The sequence below is a fragment of the Streptopelia decaocto genome (assembly GCF_964273445.1).
Source record: "Streptopelia decaocto genome assembly, chromosome: 4".
Taxonomy (NCBI): domain Eukaryota; kingdom Metazoa; phylum Chordata; class Aves; order Columbiformes; family Columbidae; genus Streptopelia; species Streptopelia decaocto.
In genome coordinates, this window is record NC_138658.1 from 24,525,398 (window position 1) to 24,546,303 (window position 20,906).

Below are 20,906 nucleotides of genomic sequence, written 5' to 3' on the forward strand. Positions count from 1 at the left end.
TGGTTACAAACGGCACCTGTCTGTGTGCCACATATAATGCACAACCCCAGGTTAGTGCAAGTATAACCTGCAACTATGACATTTGTAAATTAATGTACCTAACCTCTATGCAGTCACGCCCAATACCGTGGCTAAAAAAAAATTCCAGTTGGCCACAACAGTACGTAACATTTATGCTACTGAAAGCCAGAAACAGTAAATTACCGGTTCATATTCTTCAGCATTTTTTTCCAACTGGCCGAGTAACGAATTCATTCCTTCCAGGTGTGGAGTCAGCTCAGAAGCAGGAGTAGCATAACAGTCATTTATTAAAATGGATGTAGGAACATCAGGAATGGTTCCACAGGTTGGGATCAGTGGCAAATCCAATGGCAAATCACTTTGGATAAACAAGTGAAAAAAAAAACAAACAAACAAGGATCAGCTTGCACAACATGGCTGTCACCCATAAATGAATATAGGAATGAATATTGACTTCATGAAGATCTAAAATCTAAACAAAAATGTATTTCTATGAACTGGTCCAACAACCCGTTTTTGTAAACACCTTCTGCAACATTAAGAGAATCACTATAAACAGTGTACCTGTCCTCAAGCTTGCTAGGAGCCTCTTGGTTGGAATACAAGCCAGTGCGAACAGCCTCCTCCTGACCACCATGTGCCTCGTGCTGATCATGTGCGTGTGTCACGGCTTCACTGGAGTTTTGGTACAGGGCAGAGTTCCAGCCAGGGCCCACCTGCATTGGCAAGTCTGTGGCCTCCTCATCAGCACTCCTGCTGCTGTCACTGTAGCTGTCTCTTCTAGAGGGAGATTTCAGCCTTTTGTTGCTCAGATCAGTAGTTTCACTTTCATCTGAGCTGTCAGCTTGTTCTACGTTTGATGGACCAGAAACTTCACTGCTGACATCTGGAAATACTTGGTGGGGTGAGTGGATGGGAGTCTACAAGGAGCAAGGACATGTAATTCATCAAATTCCAGTTTTGATGACAGAAGAAAACTGCAAAGACTGCATAAAATTACCAAAAGTCAGCGGCTCTTTCAATTTAGACTGTTGCCTCAACCAGCTGAACGTATCACAGCACAGTTTCACCATGTTCAAGGCAACTTGGCCAAGAGAAAGTGTGCAAAACTTTAAAACATGCACTGCTGAAAAACTGCAAATTCATCTAAGGAAAACAAATATACTCTTGGCTTTCGCCTCAGAGACCCAGCTGACAGATGCCTTTAAGCTGTGCCCAGTAGTCTTCTAGGCCACGACCATGAAATCCCTTCCAACCAGAACACCCGTTGTGCAACTGCAGTCAAACTGATCTCACGCAGGATGGAAACGGGAAAGCTTTCAAACAAAAACCATCATAACACGGTACAAAAACTACGGTAATTTACACCAAATTAAGACTGTTCAGCCAAGATATTCATGCCCCATGAGGATGAACAACATTTTTGTCAATAATCACATATTCCTAAGAATGAAGTCAGCTACCAGACACACAAAGTTTAAAAGCTTCGTTTATACCTTCACAGCCAAATTCTTCTGTTCATGAACACAGTGATCTGTGATAAAGTTATAACAAAAATTGCCATTTGTTTATTGGTTTTTCTGTTCTTTTAATATATGTGCTGTTTTATTAAAGCTTTTCTATACTACAAATAGGTTAATTACAGCACTAGTTATTTGTATTATTAGTTTGTTCAGTTGCAAATCTCTAATTGTAACTTCACTTATATTTGTACATTTAAGTTTCTGTCATCTGACTTGAATGTTTTTTATTCATTGAAAATGATATTAAAATAACTTAAATTGAAGACTTGTCTCCATTATTTTTTTATACTTTCCTGCATTATGGAAAGTCTATTTTTCAGGCAAACTTCCCTATACATTCTCTTTTGTTGAAACGCATTTAATTTCCACTTCTTCCAATTGTCCTAAAATAGCCTTCTGTTATTTTGATTTTCTTATTGGAGCATTTTGAAAATATCTTTTGTAACACCCCTAATTTCCAGACAAATTAGCGTTTCACAAAATATTCTTCAGATACAATACAGAAATATCCAATTTCTACTTGAGATCAACTTCAAACCATCGGGCTATAAAGAAAACCCCATCTCAGAAACAGTGTAGTAAGCCAATCTCCAATGTTTTAAGCCACAAAATCAAGAAAAAAAATAAAGTCTGCATTCTTTTCATATTTCCATGAAATGCTTTGTTTACTCACGAAGGATTTACTATAGGAATCACGTTTCTGTGAGCACCCTCCCCCATCTTTCCATCTGCATTTTGCATTTAATTAACCCACTCACCAAACCAAATAAATGAGCTTTCAAACAGTAATTAAAAAAAAATTAAATCATACGTCATACACCTTACCAACAAAGAAGGATCAATGTCTGGTAGTGTACCAGGTGATGGTCGACAAAGGAGAAGAGAGACTTCTGGAGATGTTCCCCTCAGAGCAGAGATGACTTCCTATGGCCACAGCAGATTTATTATTAGACACGGACTCCCAAGATTTGCAGGACTACCAGAGCATGACTTGCACTACTAAGATACAAACCTGCTGGGATAAACCCTTTAGTGATGCCCCATTCACTTTCAGGATGACGTCCCCAACTTCTATCTGCCCACATTCTGCAGCAGGCTGCCCAGGGAAGAGCTTTTTCACCCTCACAATAGTTGAGCCCATTTGCTCTGGGGTGAGGTTATCTTCACGGCAGAAACTGAACCCGAGGCCCGAGCTGTTCTTCAGCAGCTTCACCTCAAATGTGTTCTCTGCAAAAAAAACATTAACTGATTATTTCCTAAATCACACTGGCCATTAAAACAAGCAGCTGGTGCTCTTACTCCAGATGTGACAGTGCAGAGTTTCCCCCTTGCAGGGTTCTGCTTAACGTCTATTTTAGTGAACATAAGCATAACTAAAAGATCCCTCCAAGTTAAAGAGGACACAAAAAGCTGATCATGACTTCTCAGTCCGCTGCCTTGCCCTGACAATATCCACACTATATAGAAATACAAGGTGTCTCCAAAATACTGTTCCCAGGGAAGTCCGTAAAGGAGCCTGCTAAAGCACCGAGTGGCAGGACCTTTCTGGCCACAGATCAGATATTAGTGAGAGCAGCAACTGGAACCCCTGGCAGACAGCATAAATCCCAGGCAGGAAGACCAAAACGTATCTGCAGTGGTTTCCCCGTCTGGGTAGGCTTCCCCGCCCTTCACAGCACGAGAAGCTCTAACATGCCAGCCTCTGGTCGGCTACACAAATGCCTCATGTCCTCTCTCTTCATGCAGTTCCTCTCTCACCTAGACAGGAACAGCAGGACCTACAGGAGGCTCCCCTTATATATAAGCATGTCATCCTCCCCTTGTCACTCCTTCTTAGCAGGACCAGAGCTAGCAGTACTCCTTTTACTCCAGCCTTGCTATAGCCCTGACCTGGGAAGCTCGTGAAATTAGGAAATGACAAGGAACAGTGAGAGAGCAAACAGTTATACAGTCACTAAACAAAGTTGCCAAGATGCGGAAAGAAATCTTAGAAACAAATGTAACAGCATAAAAAGGAAAGAGACTGCATTATGCACAGTCCCTAAACAAAGTTGCCAAGATGCGGAAAGAAATCTTAAAAACAAATGTAACAGTGTAAAAAGGAAGAGACTACATTATGGTATAGATTTTTACCAGCTCTGTCTATTGTCTGTCATTCTACAGAAACTCTGATGAAAAACATCATAAAAACTAAAGGATGCTTTGAAAGTTCAGACAATTTTCATACATGACCTGACCTGCAGTGACGAAGCTGTAATCTTTGGCATTTGTAGTTTTTGTCGCTGGTTTCTCCTGCGGCTCACACTGCCCCACCAGATTTGGAGGTGTGCACTGTGGTGTTACCGGAGCGTGAACCTTGGCCACGGAAAGCTGCCCTTTTTCCAAAAGCAGATGCACCACCTGAAGAGATGGAAAATTCTCCAGTTAACTGGCAACAGTCATGGAGATAGCACAGTCTACAACACCTGTTTCTTTCTAACTTTCAGACTTCAAAGTTTTGCAGCAGTAAACTTCATCGACGCCTCTCTCCACTGTACATCTTCCATTTATTCCGTATTTTAAGGGCTGTGAGCGACAACCTCCAAGATTAACTAACGGTTTTGTGAGATACTTGGCAACACAGCATAATAAAAGGTTGTGAGAGGGTGAAGAAGTGTCAAAGACAGTGTCATTTTCACATGCATACATGGAAGAGAGTTAAAAGCATTTTCTACAATGAGTACAATAGTAATTCTTTGCAGCTCTGGATGTGTACATTCACTTCCTATTTTCAGGTGTGCATGTACTTCAATATATGAAGCAGCTGCCATAAAAGGCACTATTAAATGAGGAGACACCACTGATAGAGTCAAGCACTGTCCAAAAAGACCAAGACTCAAGTAAAGCTACCAACACAGCGGCATATAAGGAGGGATTCCTTCCTATGAAAACCAGGGACAAGGAGAACCCAATTCCATGCAGACCTCTCACCCACACACAGAGCCAGAATTTTGCCTGGGTGGGCAGCGAGACTTGAGGTCCAGGAGCCAAAAACTGTAAAAAACACATCTAAACCAACCTGGATGCTGGGGAGAATTCCAGTCTTCATGTTCCTTTACCTCTTTTTCACTCATGATTAACTGGTTTATTACAGACAAGAGCAGAACCAGCAGCTGCTTACCTGCCCAGTGCTTCTCAGCATTTCAACAGCTTGCTTATGAGTAGCACCTTCCAAACTAATCCCATTGACAGAGAGCACACGGTCACCTATGAATGATTAATAATATAAGAAAAGGAGGCAGAACATAATCTATAAAATGTGTATGATGCACAGAAACCTTCAGGCTTCAGCTAACAAGGACTGTTACTAAAGCAAATTCTCCCTCCCCTCCACACTCTGAGTCAAGGAGAGAACTTTGCAACTAAACTATTTTGGGATAACCTTGTGTCAAAGCTAGTGTTAACCCTCAGAACGATGGCCTGCCACAAAACTCAGACTCTTTATTAGAAACAAACAATTCTTAGTCTACAGTGGGAATTCTCGCCACAGTGAAGAATGTGGCTTGGCTTACAAACAAGAAAAGCACTAACAATTACAGTGATTTTCTGTATTGAGTTGCCCAGCATGCCAAGCAAGAAGGCCACAAATAATACAAAGCCCTCTGTCTCCATGGCTGGAATAGAGAAGTGTTCTCCATGAACATAGGCTGCATTAGAAGAGAGAAAAAAAATAAAAGAACCTGCAGCCTGTCTCCTATTTTTCCCCTCCACAATTCTCAGCAGTTTTCCGCTGGTTCTGCAGCTGTTCTACACTTTTTTAATCTCCACCCACAGAATTATCAAGGCAATATTTAAAGTGACAACTGAAAAAGCTACAATGAAAGGAGGCAAACAGAGCTCCTACCTTCTACACCACAGTATATCCCTCAAGTCCGTCACAGACAGTTATCTACCCTTTTTCACATTAATAACCCCAACAGAAAGAACTGCAATACTACCTTTTTCTATCCTGCCATCTGCTTCGGCTGCTCCCTTAGGAATAATCGCTTTCACATAAATACCACCATGCCGTATGCTAGTATTTACACCACCCTAAAAGGAAAGCAAAAATAGGATTTGTTAGTCCTTTGCAGTGAGAATGCTTAGTAATTAAACACAAGGTCACATAAGGAAAGCTGTACTCAGGAAGCACTTGGGCTACTGGCATGTAAAAGGAATAGTCACACTATCAAAATCAAAATGTTACACACAAAGCATGTTTTTGCAGTCATGCAATTTATTGTGAATGAAGTTGGGGGCAGGAAGACTGTAAAAAACCACGATGCATCACAATGCAAATGCACTCAAATTGAACAAATGTTCTTCAGCAGAAATGTGTCTGCGCTGTGCTGGACTTCAGGTGCTTGCTTGCATTTCAGAGCTCAGCAAGGTGTGAGAGCACAGCATGCAGAGGGAGACCAAGAGCATATTAATGTTCACTCCCAAAGCACATGGTATCACCTGTGAACTCTTAGAACACAGAACTCATTGTACACCTCTTCTTTTCATCACTGTACAAGACAGCAATCCGAGGTACAGAACAGGAGTTGAAAAAGGAAAACGCAATGAAGATACCACTTGGTCATCCTTTAAAGGAAATCTTGGCATCGGTTGGCATCTTCTAACATTTTCTACAAGGTCAATGCATGAATACAGTGGGCTGGATGCTATTCAATAACCAACCACTTTATTCCTCCAGCTGTCTCAAAGTACAAGCTTGACAAAGCGATATGACTTTGGATAGACTGGGATGCTAAAATAATAGAATTTCATCCTGTTCCTTTTAAAATACTAGCCACATATATGGAAAATCTTGGAAACTGGCACTCCACCTACAAGCCTATCAATGCGGCCACACCTGGGAGAAGGCCAGCTTAGTTTTAGGTATAAATAACCGGTGAAAGCCACCAGTTTTGAATTACAGCTAGTAACTTCTCTCTAGTCTTGCAATTTGAGCAAGTTTTCCTTTTTCAATTTACCTCATAGTTTGGTGATCTGAGACAATATTTGAATATTAAAATACCAAAATGTATTTTTGAACAAAATATAAGAACAGGAACAGTGAAAAATGTGTGCATCTCAGTTATACATCTTCCTTGAAGTGCCACTCTGCATGACGGCAGGCCTTAAACGTAAACTACTTTCAAAATTTTGTTGCCTGAAGAGAAACTAATCCATTAAAAATACATTTTCACTCCTATTGCAAGAAGGCAGTGTCAGCCAGGTCTTATCTAGATTTAAGCACTTTTTTGCCTTCTGCCTTTTATCCAGCAGAGGGAGAACACTAAATACAGTATATGTGTGTGGATGTGCATATACACTCTTAAGTAACACTGCCAGCAATATCTGTCAGGGAAGGTCCTATTCCTCTCCTCTTAAATTTGCCCCATGATTAGGTGGCAAGGGACAAAGACTTCAGAAAATATTTTGCTTCCTTGTAATTAAGCAAATTAATGGGTTGCTGGGAGTAGAGAAAAAGAGAAAACATCTGAAAACCTTGTCAAACAGTACCGTGACACTTATTCCCAAGCCGTTATCTTTTTTGGCTAGTTCAACCTCAAAGATATCTCCAGGTTTAAGAAGTGTTGCAGTAACCTTTTTAGAATTCATTTTGTTTGCTGTATTTGCTGCTGCTGATTCCTTTATTTAAAAAAAAAAAAAAAAGAGAAAGAAACAAAAAAAAAGATAATTATTTGTCATTAGAACAGAAGTTTACAGTTAAGACCCTAAAGGATGTGGTTTTGAGTCAGATGCAGCCAAAAGGAGTCCACATGGGAAAGTACTAACTAGTAAGGCTCATTGCTTTAACTCTTCCATTGATGCAGTTGAACAGGTTTAGCACAGAAATGTGCCTGACCTTCAGCAGCTGAGCCTTTATTGCCAAAGTGAGCTGGTCACAGAACACAGAAACTTCAGTATCACAGCAGCCTAGGGCCTGTTGGATTAATTTGCGGGAGCTGCCACAACTTTATTGAATAAACTCCATCAGATTAAGAGAAATCACTGAAAATTAGGATTTAGTTTGTATTAATTGCCACCGTGTACTTTTGAAAAGCTGAAGCAGTAAGCTGTCTCTGGAGCTCACTGCTGAACTTCTCTACACAAGAGCAGTTCTCTACGGACTAGACAGATCCCAAAATATAAGTTCTGCTGCCACCCATTCCAGATGCACCAATACTACTTTCATCTAATTCAGGGAAAACTTAATTTATCTGCCAGGTGAGTAAACTTACCTCCAGGGGTTGGCACTAGACTATGATCACACATTGGACAAACACAGCATTGAAAGTTTGTCTACAATATCAGCAACTGCACTCTATGTTCATCCCAAAGCAGAATCTGCCTCTACTTAAGACAGGCCCATCTTGTGACATTGGAAAATGGGAAGTTGTTTCAAGATACATGGGTGATTTTTTCCATTTATTTTGAACAAAATCACCAGACTACTAGAAATTAGCTATGAGCATTTGCTGTTATACGGATAAGCTGCAGGCTGGGCTGTCCTTCCCCCACACCCTTTCACCTTTATGCACATCCACAGTCAGCTATTTCACTAGCACTATTATATTCATGGGAAATATTCATATGAAATACACTCTGCCTTTTTAGCTGGCTGTTGCTCCTGACTGCTGGAATAAGTTGCTTCATCCATGTCAGAATCCCCTCGGTCAGAATATTCCACAGACTCCACTACCCCAGGCCTTCTATTTTTTCCTCGAGCACTGTCAGAAGAGGATCTTCTCTTCTCGTTCATTTTGGAAAGCCCAGACTGGGAATCACTGTAATGCTGAGGATCCTGCTGGGCTCTGCCACTGGCACGTGTGCCGAAGAATCCGGTTGTCTGGCTCTGAGACAGGCTGGCGCTCTCGGTTCTGGAGTCCTGGGAGCTCATGCTTCCATCCCGCTTGCCTCCCGACAAACCAGACAAACTCCCCGAGACGGGCTTCTGGTGGCCATGGCACCGGTTGTGTTCTTCTGAAGAGGACTCTGCCTCGTTGTCCTGCACTGACGATGGCCTCCTTAAATAACCCTTTGTTCCATTACCGATGTGCGCAGCGTTAGATGATGCTGAAAACAAGGAGATAAGACAGTCAGCAGGAGCTGGTAACATCTTCTCTGCAAGTATGACACAAATTACTCAGCTGGCAACCACGTACAGTTTTACCCATTTGTACTACACAGAAAACTTTCTGTTTAGGATTCAATCAGTGGGTCCTCACTAAACGTTACCATAACACACTTTGTTCAGTCTCAGAACACAGTTTCAAGTGACTGCAGTTAGGGTGGTGTTTTACAGCTACCTCAGCTGCTTAGATTAGTGGTTTTAAGGAAACACAGGAAGGTTTCATAAACAGGTGTCAAGAAGGCAGAGTGCTCAAACTCAAAGAACAATTCTGTAAGAATAAAAAAATATTTCTCCCCATACCTTGGGACAGCTTGTCCTTGGGCTGAGAAATAACAAGTGTCACATCTTCAGGTGCATTCTCCAAAATTTCTAATGCTGCACGGTGGCTGACGCCTTCTAAACTTGTGCTATTCACAGATATGAGTCGGTGCCCTGGACAAAAGGGTTTGTTCAGATACAGTCTAACATCTACATTTTTACTCATCAATAAGAATGTGAAACACAAGCCTGAAAAACTCTACACAATGCATAGATTAAAAAATACTAAATGCTGGAATAGGGAACCCTAATAATTAAAAAAAAAAAAAAACAACAAAAAAAAAAAAAAAACAAAACAAAAAAAACCCCACCCCAAAGCAAACAAAACTGTTTATGAATATTTTCTCTTTATAAACCTCCCAAACTTCTCCATACTAGGTTATTTTCCTGACTTCTGTCACCCATTTCTACCTTCTCTCCTGCTATAAGAAAAACAGATGCAAAAGAAAAAAAAATGAGAAAGTGATATAAGCAAATGTGCAGTTAGATTCAAAGTACAGACTAAAATAGGAAAAAGAAAGCAGCTATTAATTAAAGTATGTATATATTTTTGTTATTGTAGTAATATGGTTACATTCTCTTTTTCCAAAATCAAACAATGGATTTTGAGTCTTAAAAAATTGAAATTACAAAGCATTTATTGAGAGGCAATAGCAAATAACTTCAAGTTTCTGCTACTTCAAGCTTCATCATTTTTACTTTGATTCAAATGATTTTTGTATTCATACAGTTTAACAAAGAATCATCACCAGTTTTCAGATATTACCCAGAAGGTAACTGAAGGCTGTTGTTTGTAAGGGACCAATATCTGCAGCCATAGATGGAAATGGTACTACATACATGTTTGACTTTTTATTTCATGTATACACCTCTTATGTACAATATTCACCTGGCTTTAGAGATCCTTCCAAATCAGCTGGCCCTCCGGGAATAACTGAATGAATAAAAATTCCCAGATCAAGTTTCCCCGTCTTCTCTCCACCAACTATTTGAAAGCCTATTAAAAAAAAAAAAACCTCAAAGTGGGCAAAATTTTCAGTGATCAGAGTGTAACGTAACACAGTACAGGTCAGTATTTCAGAACCGACAAAAACTTAGTCATTAAATAAACGTAAAATAAAAGAAAACTACACATCTCAAAAAACTCTACATGGAAGTAAATGGTAACGCTTTTTTTAACTAAGCTTTTACTACATTCTCTGTTTTTGAGCAAGTGATTCAGACTTTGTCCAGCTGGCTTCCCAGAAAACTCCAGCAAAGGCTACAGAAGACAACTGTGGCAAAATAAATACATGCACAAACAGATGATGTTAAATGTACATTCACTGATGAGATGAAATGTATTTTCTCTTAAAAATTTCTGGTTTTCTCCAGTGATAGAAGAAGGAATGGAGTGCAAATACCTTGTCTTCCAGGCTCCTTAAACCTCAAATTAGTGTTACATCTGATGATACTATAAGAGCAAGAAAATCACTCCACAATTAGCTCATAATGGTTTTATAATAGCTTTTGTTTATTTGTTTAAGGCCTTCAAGCCAACACAGCTGTGAAGTGTCCACATAGCCACAAACCTTGTATCTGAAGGCAGAGATAAACTTTTAGGATGATTGGTTCTCAATGTAAATATCATCCAACACTTACAACACAGAAAAAAAGAGAAATGGACTTGCTTAACATCACTCAGCAAATCAGTAGCAGGCGCTACCAAGTAAATCCTGGCTTTAGCATCTTAAATGCCTTAGAAATCCAGCCACTGTCTGCACTGCTTTCCTCAGTCCTGCAATAAATACTTAAATACAGACCAGAAAACTCAGTTTTATTTTTAGCTTCTAGGAACACACATGACATGGCACTTACCTAAGCCAAATTTTTCATCCTTTTTCAAGTTCACCAAAGTGATCTCTCGTTCTGGTGAGGCAACGCTGCTCTGTGGTGTTTGCAGAGAGTCAACTGAAAAGTCAACATGTCGTAATCAGACACTACTTGGCTGCTCGCTTATTCATATCTTTTCAGGTTTGCCTTGAAGTACTATTCCATTAAAAAAGCCTAGTTTTCTGGTAAGCTGTTCTCAACTAGTGCGGTCTAGCTTTCATCTTAAGCACTTTGGTAAAACTGAGGCTTATTATATGGAGCCACTCAAACCTCAAAAGTTAAAGAACTAAAAAAAAAAAAAAAGATCTTCTTGGGCTTTACAGAACCAGTAACCTCACACGTAAGGGAAATGAGCTTTGAAGAGCACAATATGTTTGGCAACAGCAACCTTCAAGTCTCAAACTAAACAGACATTATTTTTACTCGAAAAATATTACACACCGACGTAAAAACCTCCCACAAGAGGCAATTCAAAAGAAATATTAAGAGTTTATTTAGAAAACGGTCCTACCCAGCTAATTGGTAAAGATATTTGATTTAAGAATAGTGAAAAAACAGGAGAGGTGGAACAGTGAAGCATTTGACAAGTGCTTCACAAACTGACTGAATTAATTCTATAGGCATATTATTTATCAACTTACCAGTCTCTTTTAACAGCGGTGATGACGGAAGATTTCCCGAAGTATTCATGCTAACGCCTGCGACATGAATGCAAATATTACACATTGTTTTCATTTTTTTCTTTTAAATGAAAGTTACCAAGAAGTATTTCAGGCTTCACACAGTACACACAAGCTCATACACAATATCAGATTACTTATTTTAAAAATGAATAAACACAAAAGTAGTTTTGGATTAGCAAATCCAAATTACTCATGTATTTTGGTTGCAGTTCAAGGTTCAGATAGATGGTAGCTCATGCAAAGGCAAAGAATTGAAGAACGGACAGAGATTTGGCCTTTACAACCACTGTCAAGTTCAGATAAAATTAATATGCCTAACTTCATAAACCAACACGAGTCTTGTAAAATTTTGTACAGTAACAAACAGATTGATGCAATAACAAGCAATCTGAACCAAGTACTTCCATTTAAATTGGTTAGTATATAGAAGCATTTTTATTTGGCATGATCAATGCCCAAGCAAATGTAGGCATATTTTAAAGAGGATAAAATAATAAATGTGCTAAGTTATGGAAGTGAGTTAAGGTAATTGAAGCTTCTTAGCAAAGCACTCCTGGCCTTTTGCAAACCTCTGAACCCTAAAGTTTCAGCTAATGCATTTCATCATGCAAAGAATGTGCATCCCCCAGCACTGGCAATGTGATTCAGCAGGAATTTTGACATGTAGCAAAGATACTTATCACAATTGCTGCCCACAAGATTATGAGTAAGCAGATGATGATGCTAATTGTAAAGCTTAAAGCAGAGGATAAATGGCTGCAACCAGTCACTACAGACTCTCCATGCCTCACCTCACATTTCAAGTGCAGTGCGGGCAGATGCAGCAAGTATTTATATGTCACACTCTGGCTTTCTTTTTTTGGTGATGTTGTTTATGAACAGCCCATAAACATAACCTTCTTCTACTTTTTATGAAGTTCTGTAACTAATCAATATTTTTATACTAAGCAAAGCAATGAAAGTAAGCTAGCATTGCAAATGTGTCAGTCATAGTTTCTGTTATTGTAACACGGAACCTCCTATAACCAGAAACTGATGACACAGATATTAAAAAACTATCTACAACAAATCAATGTGCAAGTTTAAGTCTATTCAGCTGCTCTGAAACTTTTTTTCCAATTTTATGTGAACTCTTATTTTTACTGCCCACTAAGACTATTTGTGTGCAATCCTCGCCAAGAAAATGGAATATGTATGTCTGGCTTAGCTCATTACAAAAGTGTTTTTGTTAAACACTCAATACCCTGCAAAATTGTACCTGATTTATTATATCCAAATAAGACCTAACCCAAAAGAACTCTGCAGTTCCTGCTCAGAGGTACCAGCCAACAGCCAGCTTATGCCAAATTGAGTCCACTTCCAAAAATTGCTCCCTGCACACTTTCCACACAAAACACTAGAAAAGTTCAAGTTTGACAAACAGACTGTGAAGACTAGCAAATTTGTAATAGATCCCTACAATAAAATTATACTCTGAAGTGACGAAATGGAAGATGTTTTCTGGAACAGCTTTCACTGTCAAATACTAGTACTGTGCACACCTGTGTACAGACTGGTGTTTTTAAAGGAGGATTTTTTTTATTTTATTTGCTGCAACAACTATTCAGGAACAACGGGCAACTGGCTGGGATTACTTTAACATTTAACACTCTGTTCCCTTTTTCAAATCAAGCTATTAACATCGGTTAATGAATACATCAAAGTGTTACAGCCAAAGCAATTTTAGAGGTTAGTTAGTAAATACAGTAATATTATTTTTTTGCATGCTGACCTACAACATAGGCTTGACCGGTATCTTCAATGGATGATGAGTCTGATTCATTTTTCTTTCTTTCAGGGCTTCTACTTAAACCTGCATGAGATTTTGAACTTAAAGGGGAGAAGGAGAGAAGGGAAACCAGACAGAGGGAAGAAGAAGTTGGGAGAGGGAAGGATCAATGTAATAAAATAATGGCATGAATAATAAATCAAAACTGATGCAAAATGTACATTGACTGTACACAAAGATAGTGCAGGGCAGTCAGAGAGACTCTTACTTGCTCAGTTTCAAGGCTCCTGCTGCTGACCCAGTATCAAATTTTGGCATTTGCTGAAAGACTCTGCCCATTATGTCTTCTATTTTTTGGGGGGAAGAGTCCAGAGCAGTAATAATATTTTTTCTTGCGGGGTAAACTGAGATGTGGCTCTGACTCAGATCATGAAATGACTTGCTCATAACCCTGGGTCTCTCCTCCCACGGAGTCTTCTCATTCTTGTCCTTCGAGGAGCTGGGAAGTGGCTGGAAGAGCGAGAGCTCAGAGCAGGACAGCTTCTTCAGAATCTCTGCTTGAACAGACAGAGGTCGAACGGCAAGTCGGTTCAAAGTGCTGCTGGCCAGGCTACCAGTACTGATTGCTCGTCCCATGTTGAAACCTTTGACAGACTCTGCATGAAGGTTGAGGCTCCTAAATGAAGCCCTTTCTGGAGACAAACAAACAAATTTAAGTTATACAGCAGAGCTAGTGTGACCTCCTTGTGTAAAGCGTGCATTTTGAATGACTGCCTCACACAAAGCACATTTTCTCTAGATGCTCAGAAATATGTGCTGTCATCAGGTACATATAAACAACCACAAGGTAGTTTGCTCAGGAAGCAAAGTTTGTAGTTCATGGCATTATATTAACTTGACCATCTATTACACGGATACCCAGAAAACACAGAATAGCAGAATATTTATCTCCTTAGTAGTAAGGAGACTCATATTTCCTGTTAAACTGCTGTGCCTTACAGACAGGCACATCACCTTGTTCTGCAAAGCAAATAATATCCTCAAGCCAAGTGACCTGGAACACTACACTTCCTTTAACCTGCTTGTATAAGTCTTTTCTAGAATTTTAACCAGTAGGGCTCCCCCACTTCTACACTACCAGATTCTACCAAACTTCCATCCAATCATTACTTAGTTAACTTCACATGAGTCCCTGACACACAGTACAGCTGCAAGTTTGTGGGCGTTTTGCAGCATCTCTACCTGGTTCAAGTGCATCAGGTCATTCAGGTGAACTCAGGGACTTTCCCTGCCAGAAACATTCTAAACGTTTTAGCACAGAACATAAAGTGCTGACTGGAGTTTGCCAGACTTTTTGACTCCTGAACAAGGATTCCCTTAAGCAGCAGAGAGAAACAGGTTTTGGATTCTAATTAAATTACTGTCAGCTGAGTCGTGGGAACTGTCTGGGTGGATGTTCTTAGCTGAAAGCAAATGCAAGATAATACAGCTTAGTATAACCCCCTCTTAATTCAGAGCAAAGCTGAGTTGGGCTCATTTCTATTAGCCTAACTGCCTCCCTAGGCTAGCAGTTAAGTTCCTGTGGCTTGGCTTTCACACAGAAACTTGATAAGCTGCGGCAACATGTTTGCTGGTTAGAGGTTTTAAAGGAAATTCAGGCTATCTGAACCCTTCATAAACTTCACTGATGTCCTGGAGGCAGTTCACAGGGAAGACTGAGAAAAAGCAATCCTCAACCACATATAGATTTCTGATTTAAACTCCATGTAGAGCTGTGCAACTTTTCGGTATGCATCATGCATCAGCGTTACTAAATGCTGCAGTATTCATCATTGAAGAGTATATTTGGCAAACTCAGCACTGCCATTCCAAAATACATTCCTTCCTCTAATACCCAGGGCAGGAATTAAACTGCAACAGTAACTCACACTTTCTTTGTAACAAGCACACAGATTTAGAAGATTTAGTATTTTTTGTCCTTTTTAAAGGTGAACTAGCATACAACTAGCACTTCCGTACCCACATTAAATACCCCCTTTTGGCCGTAGCCACCAGACAAACTAGATGAGCTATAAAAGAATGCTTTTACTGGATAAGACCAGAGATCTACGAATCTCAGTTTCCTGGCTCTAATAGAAGCTATCAATGACACTTGCTCTTGTTGAGTTCCCCTCCAGGGGAGGATTACCTTAATAAAATATTTTAAGATCTCTTGACATTTTACCTACCCTCTGCAAACACCAAACAGGATTTTACGATGGATTTCAGATTAACGGTTTCATGTCATTATCCAAATAGACATTAGGTCTTTCACCCCTGAACCGAAAATTCTCGTGTGCTCAAAAGTTGTCCTTCGTAAGTCTGACTGAACCCTCAGTTATTCTTTGTGCTTTTCTGTATCCCTGTTTAGGAATCCAGACATCTGTCTTAAACTCAGTGCTCAGTTTTGTTCACCGCATGGCCACAGAAGTTGTGTAAAAAAGAAACAATCGCTTCTCACATTATAGTTTATCTCTGTCCTAGTATTTTTTTTTTTTTTTACTTTGTCTTTAACCTCTTTCTATTCATGCATAAAGAATGTTGTTCAAGAGGTGTTTTTGTTTAATTTTCTGAGCCTAATTCTTCCCACTAGATTTACATGTGCTAAAATGCTTTCTCCCAGAATCAGTCCATAAGTAAGAAACCTTCAAAATACACACTTTCTGTGGTGATCAGTCTCGAGTGAATAATATTGTCACCCGCTCTTTTCTTTACTGTTTTCCTGAGTGCTTCCAACCCCCAATTTTTACTGATATTTTAAGAGCCCTGGAAAAAACAAATGAACAAACAACAACAATAAAACCACCAAAACTGACGCTTCTGCAGGCCAGGAATAATGCTTCCCAAATACCGCCTGGGATTTCACTGCTCTAAGAGAAGAAAAGCAGTACTTATAATTAATTTAATATTTTGATTAGTTGCTTGGTATTTTTTTTTCACTTACCTCTATTGCAATAATTTGTCTTTTTAAAAATATTATTCTAGGAACTCTGTTGCTCTCTATATATATGCAGGGAAGAGAAACATGGCTAATCCATGTAGATCAGTAAAATTGTGACAATAGCAATTGTTTCTACTTTTAGTAACCAAACATAATGGAATACTAATTTATTTGTTTCTGACTAGAAATGACTGATGACATTTCAGACCTCTGAATTCAAAGTGATCTGCACTGCATAGAAGCAAACTATTATTTTCCAAACTCACAAAGCACAACACGTACTGCATGTGAAAGAGCAACCAAGTGTGCAGCACCAAGAAAGCCTTCAAGGTGCTGTTTTTCTTTGTGTTTCAGGATAAGCAAGCACTATGTTAGGGAACAGCACAAAAGTTTTAAGTCACTTGGTGTTACTTCTTTGCACTAAGTTGCTTGAGCCCAACAGAATAGAAAAAAGGCTGCAGAGTTGCCACATGCCTTCCCGCCTCCCCCCACCTCTTTTTTTTTTCTTTTTAAAAATTCCAGATGCCAGTCTCCACAGCAATGGGGTCAGATTCTGTCCCAGCTACACTACTGGAAATCTGGATTAACAGCAACTGGAATGCAGACAGACAAAAACAGGGAACAAAGAAAGAATGAGCAAGCAGACTGACCAAAATAGCATTTCCAGGCTGCACTGAAGGCCAGCCAGACACGTGAGCTCTGCTTCAAGTAGTGAAGAAATGAGTACAGAGGCTTTTTTCAAAGAATGCATTCTCCAGTTAAAGGACATCATTACATTTTCTGTTATACACAAAAAGTAGATGGTCATTCTGAAGAAAACCTGCTAGCATCAGCATTGTTCCTTACCAGGCTTACCAAACATTAAGTCGAACAAAGACAGTTACACCCACAGCTTACAGATGCAGCATCGTGAAATGCTCCCTATTGTATTTGCCCTAGTATGACTGCACCATTTTATCTGTAATTCCATATTATCAAAACTATTCATTTCACAATCAACAAAAGGTAAAAATCCCATTATGGAAATACCTTCATGTTCTTTCTGAAAAATGCCAAAAGCCATTAATCAAATGAGAAAGTACTATTAGTGACCTATTTTTAGATTCTTTTATTCAAGAGGAGCTGCTGTGTGCCAGCTCTATGTGATCTGCCAACTCTTTTCTTTCCTTAAACAAAACCTAAAAAAATATAGTGAGTAGATTCTCTTTGTACTGCAACCCCTCCAAGTGCAGAGCTACATGTAGCACTCTGCAGAAAGACAGAAGCTAAAGTTCAGTTTTCCTTCTTACAAAAATACATGTAGATTGCTATTAAAAGCCAACACAGCATCACCGTCCTTACCAATGTCCTGAGTGTCTTGGTTGCTCTGCCTGGTTCTCATCTGTAGTTGGAACTTATGCTGGGAAGAGCAGAGATGCAAAAGGTACTGGCAAGTCTTACTGTTGTCAGTCTGAAATGCATGCTTGATACCATCTGATGTATTCTGCAAAGTTATTTTCTTCTTCTGTGTGACAGAGAAAAAAAAAAAAAAGTTGAAGACAATGATCTCTTTTAGCCTAAAAAGAATTTTGCACAGTTACAGCATTCAAACTTTCCTGAAGCAAATGCACCAATGGGTGAGATTCTGTTCAAAATAAGGGCTGAAAGTAATTTGATATTTACAAAGCAGCAATTTAGAGCTACTTCTGGGCTAGCCAAGATGGTACTTTATTATTATTTAATCTGCCTCTGTTACTGTTAGTGCTGACTAATGACAACCAGTACTGTTACACTTTGCAGGACAGCACTTTCCAAGGCCTCTCAGGAAGTCCCAAGTGGTGCTGCAACTCAAGAGAAAAAGAACTAGGTGCTCATCTAATTATGAAATCTACAAGTTAATATTCTGGGTCTTAAAGTAATCTTTTTAACATTTTTTAAACTTCAACTTAGCAATTCTAGTTAAAACCATATCACAGATTAAACAGGCTACAGGTTTTCAACACGGTATCAGAGTTAGAAGTACTGTTTTCAATACCCATATAAAGGTAAGCATTAGAAGCTCAACATCTCATTAAAAACTGGCCTGTGACCACCAGCTTATGGTGTCCCCACTGAAGTCAGCTGGTATTGTCCAGGTCAAGTGTCAGCTCCTTTCACCCACTATCATTTAACTTAACTGCTCTGGGAAATAAAACAACTTTAAAACAACACGGGTGCAGCTCCGAGTTACACAGGTGCTGAAGTCTCTTCTGAGGTTGGAACTTCAGCAGCATAGAATGCAAGTTTAAAAAAAAAAAAAATCTTTAAAACATCAAAACTCCTGTTTCAATCCCATAATACAACACTGCTCAGCCACACAAAATATAGCCACAGATTACGCTGTAAAACAGCAGATTAATTTGCAAAAATAATCAACACCCAAACCCAGTATCTGGAGATACATATACAGACAGACAGAGGAAAAGAAACCAACTTACACTAAAGGATATTTTCTTTGTCTCCCTCCACGGGAAGCGTAGTACAGGTGTGCGGGCACCATTACGAACTTCAAAAATGACGACTCCCTTGGAGCACACTCCCAGCAGGATACCTGTTTGGGATCTCTTCTCAGGCAACACGTGATGAAGATGAACACCATATTCTGTGAGCCTCTGACACAACTGAACAGATCAAAGAAATAAAACTTTTAAGAGCACAAAGTTAAGGTTTTTTTATACCTCTATATAAATACTTTTAATATATGCATAGATATACATGAATTTTAGCAAAAAGATTCCTCTCTGCCTGATGATTCCACTTACACAGTTCACAGATTGTACAACAAAGATATATCAGCATCAACTGCTCTAGATGGTTAAAAGTCTCAGTAGAATTTGTTGACCTGCCAAATACTAGAGCAAATGAACCTAGCATTAAAATCAAACAACAAAAGCATGAATCAAACTTCTGAGTAAATCAGACTTGCACAAACCAATTGCTGGCAACAAACTGTAACTAGCCAGATGCACTTGTTAACAACACATTTCTTAAACACAGAATTAGATTAACACAGCAATTCTGTGATCACGTTAAGGCATCACAACTGCCAAAAGATGCAGTTTCACTCACTTTGCACTCCCAGTCATTCAGTCCAGCTGTCTGTTCAGTATTGGCAGGAATACGGGATTGATGTAATGAATCAAACAAGGGAATCTAACTGCTTTCCCCACCCCCAGTGAGACCAGGTTTAGCTAGGATCAAGTCCCCTACTCTTGTTCTGTGTGGCTAAGTTATAAGAATCATAGAATCATTTTGATTGGAAAAGACCCTTAAGATCATTGATTCCAACCATAACCTAAACCTAGCACTAAACCATGTCCCTAAGAACACTTCTGCCAAAAAAGCAGCAGCCTCAGAGGGGGTAAAATCACCTGGGTGCTTCTTCCACTGCCTTTGCCAAGGGACTGTGGAGCTACAGGTGACTGGAATTACAGTGTCATGGTTATTTCACTGTCTCAGCAGCAAACCGTCACCCACTTAACTTGCTCTCAGCCACTGTATCAAGGCAGGACCTGATCATTATCGCATGAGCAACAGCAGCAAAACCCATAATCATGTTTCTTAATGGGTCCTTTTAGAATAAACCAAATATATCTGTGATTACAGTTTTCCTGCCATCTTACACTGTATCTACACTAGTAAGTCTGGTTGGTAATGCATCTGGTTTGCTTCATACCAAGCAGTATACACAACATTAACTGTAACAAAACTTTTCATAAATATTTTTTCTTCTCAACAGAAAGAATAAAGGATTTGAGGAACACAATGTGTGCTGCCTCATAATCACAGCTCCCTTTAGAGTAAACACAAGGATTGATAGTTGCTTTTATATAGTTTATTTGAGCAGGAAGACTTCCTTCCCATCCATTATGATTTCACTTGCAATGAGGCATCTTTTCAGAAGATCTCTTCTGTTTTCCTCCTTTCAGCGCTATTCAGAACCTGAGTTGTTTTCCTCTGTTTTCACTTAAATTCCATGCACCCACATTCCCACAAGGAATTTTAAACTCACAGATAAAGGAACTGAACTGCTGCCCACTTACCTTCAAAAATTCTAACTCTGTCTCTTTTTCAGATGCACCCACATAAGTGCTATGCAATTTTGGTAGCTCTTCCTTGATGTAGGACAGATCTAGTTTCTCCAGCACTCTAGCTGGAACATAGTGTTCTAGTCTGAAATACGACATGCCATGCACCTACAACAGAAAACATTTTTGTGATGGCATCTCCATATACTACTCCATGAGCACAAATGAAACATAAACATTTATTTTACAGAGAATCATATATTACAATTGAGTAAGGGGAGGGATTCAGCATCTCAACTCTGACCCAGAGCTTCATTTCAATACAGTTTCTTCCCATTCAAGCCTGACTGTACTTCCACTGAAGAGAGTGGGTTCAAACACGCAGATCTCGAACTAGATTCTACAACAGCCCTGTGTTAGACTAGAAGAAAACTTGTCCACAGCAAAAATTGCCAACAGCCTATCAGCTGAGCTTTCAGACTGAGGTAGAACTGTGAAGCATGCGTGGCAGCTCCATCCATTTCTTAATTAAGCAGCAAGAACAGAGTTTC

General features: G+C 39.4%; 1 protein-coding gene across 3 annotated transcripts in view; it reads right to left on the reverse strand.

The window, feature by feature from the left end:
- PTPN13 (protein tyrosine phosphatase non-receptor type 13) overlaps positions 1-20,906 on the reverse strand; it is a 122,991-nt gene that overhangs the window by 17,784 nt on the left and 84,301 nt on the right. For 2 of the 3 annotated variants that reach the window (XM_082050510.1, XM_082050512.1), the window contains 18 exons: positions 20,371-20,523; positions 18,766-18,948; positions 17,651-17,813; positions 13,598-14,021; positions 13,333-13,430; positions 11,520-11,576; positions 10,864-10,956; positions 9,896-10,003; positions 8,989-9,120; positions 8,157-8,630; positions 7,059-7,195; positions 5,522-5,615; positions 4,705-4,790; positions 3,782-3,944; positions 2,557-2,771; positions 2,370-2,468; positions 586-941; positions 205-379 (listed from right to left, as the gene is read on the reverse strand). In XM_082050510.1, coding sequence (XP_081906636.1) covers positions 205-379; positions 586-941; positions 2,370-2,468; positions 2,557-2,771; positions 3,782-3,944; positions 4,705-4,790; positions 5,522-5,615; positions 7,059-7,195; positions 8,157-8,630; positions 8,989-9,120; positions 9,896-10,003; positions 10,864-10,956; positions 11,520-11,576; positions 13,333-13,430; positions 13,598-14,021; positions 17,651-17,813; positions 18,766-18,948; positions 20,371-20,523 — 3,210 coding nt within the window. The remainder of the gene's footprint in view (positions 1-204; positions 380-585; positions 942-2,369; positions 2,469-2,556; positions 2,772-3,781; positions 3,945-4,704; positions 4,791-5,521; positions 5,616-7,058; positions 7,196-8,156; positions 8,631-8,988; positions 9,121-9,895; positions 10,004-10,863; positions 10,957-11,519; positions 11,577-13,332; positions 13,431-13,597; positions 14,022-17,650; positions 17,814-18,765; positions 18,949-20,370; positions 20,524-20,906) is intronic. The other variant, XM_082050511.1, reaches the window with a different exon arrangement.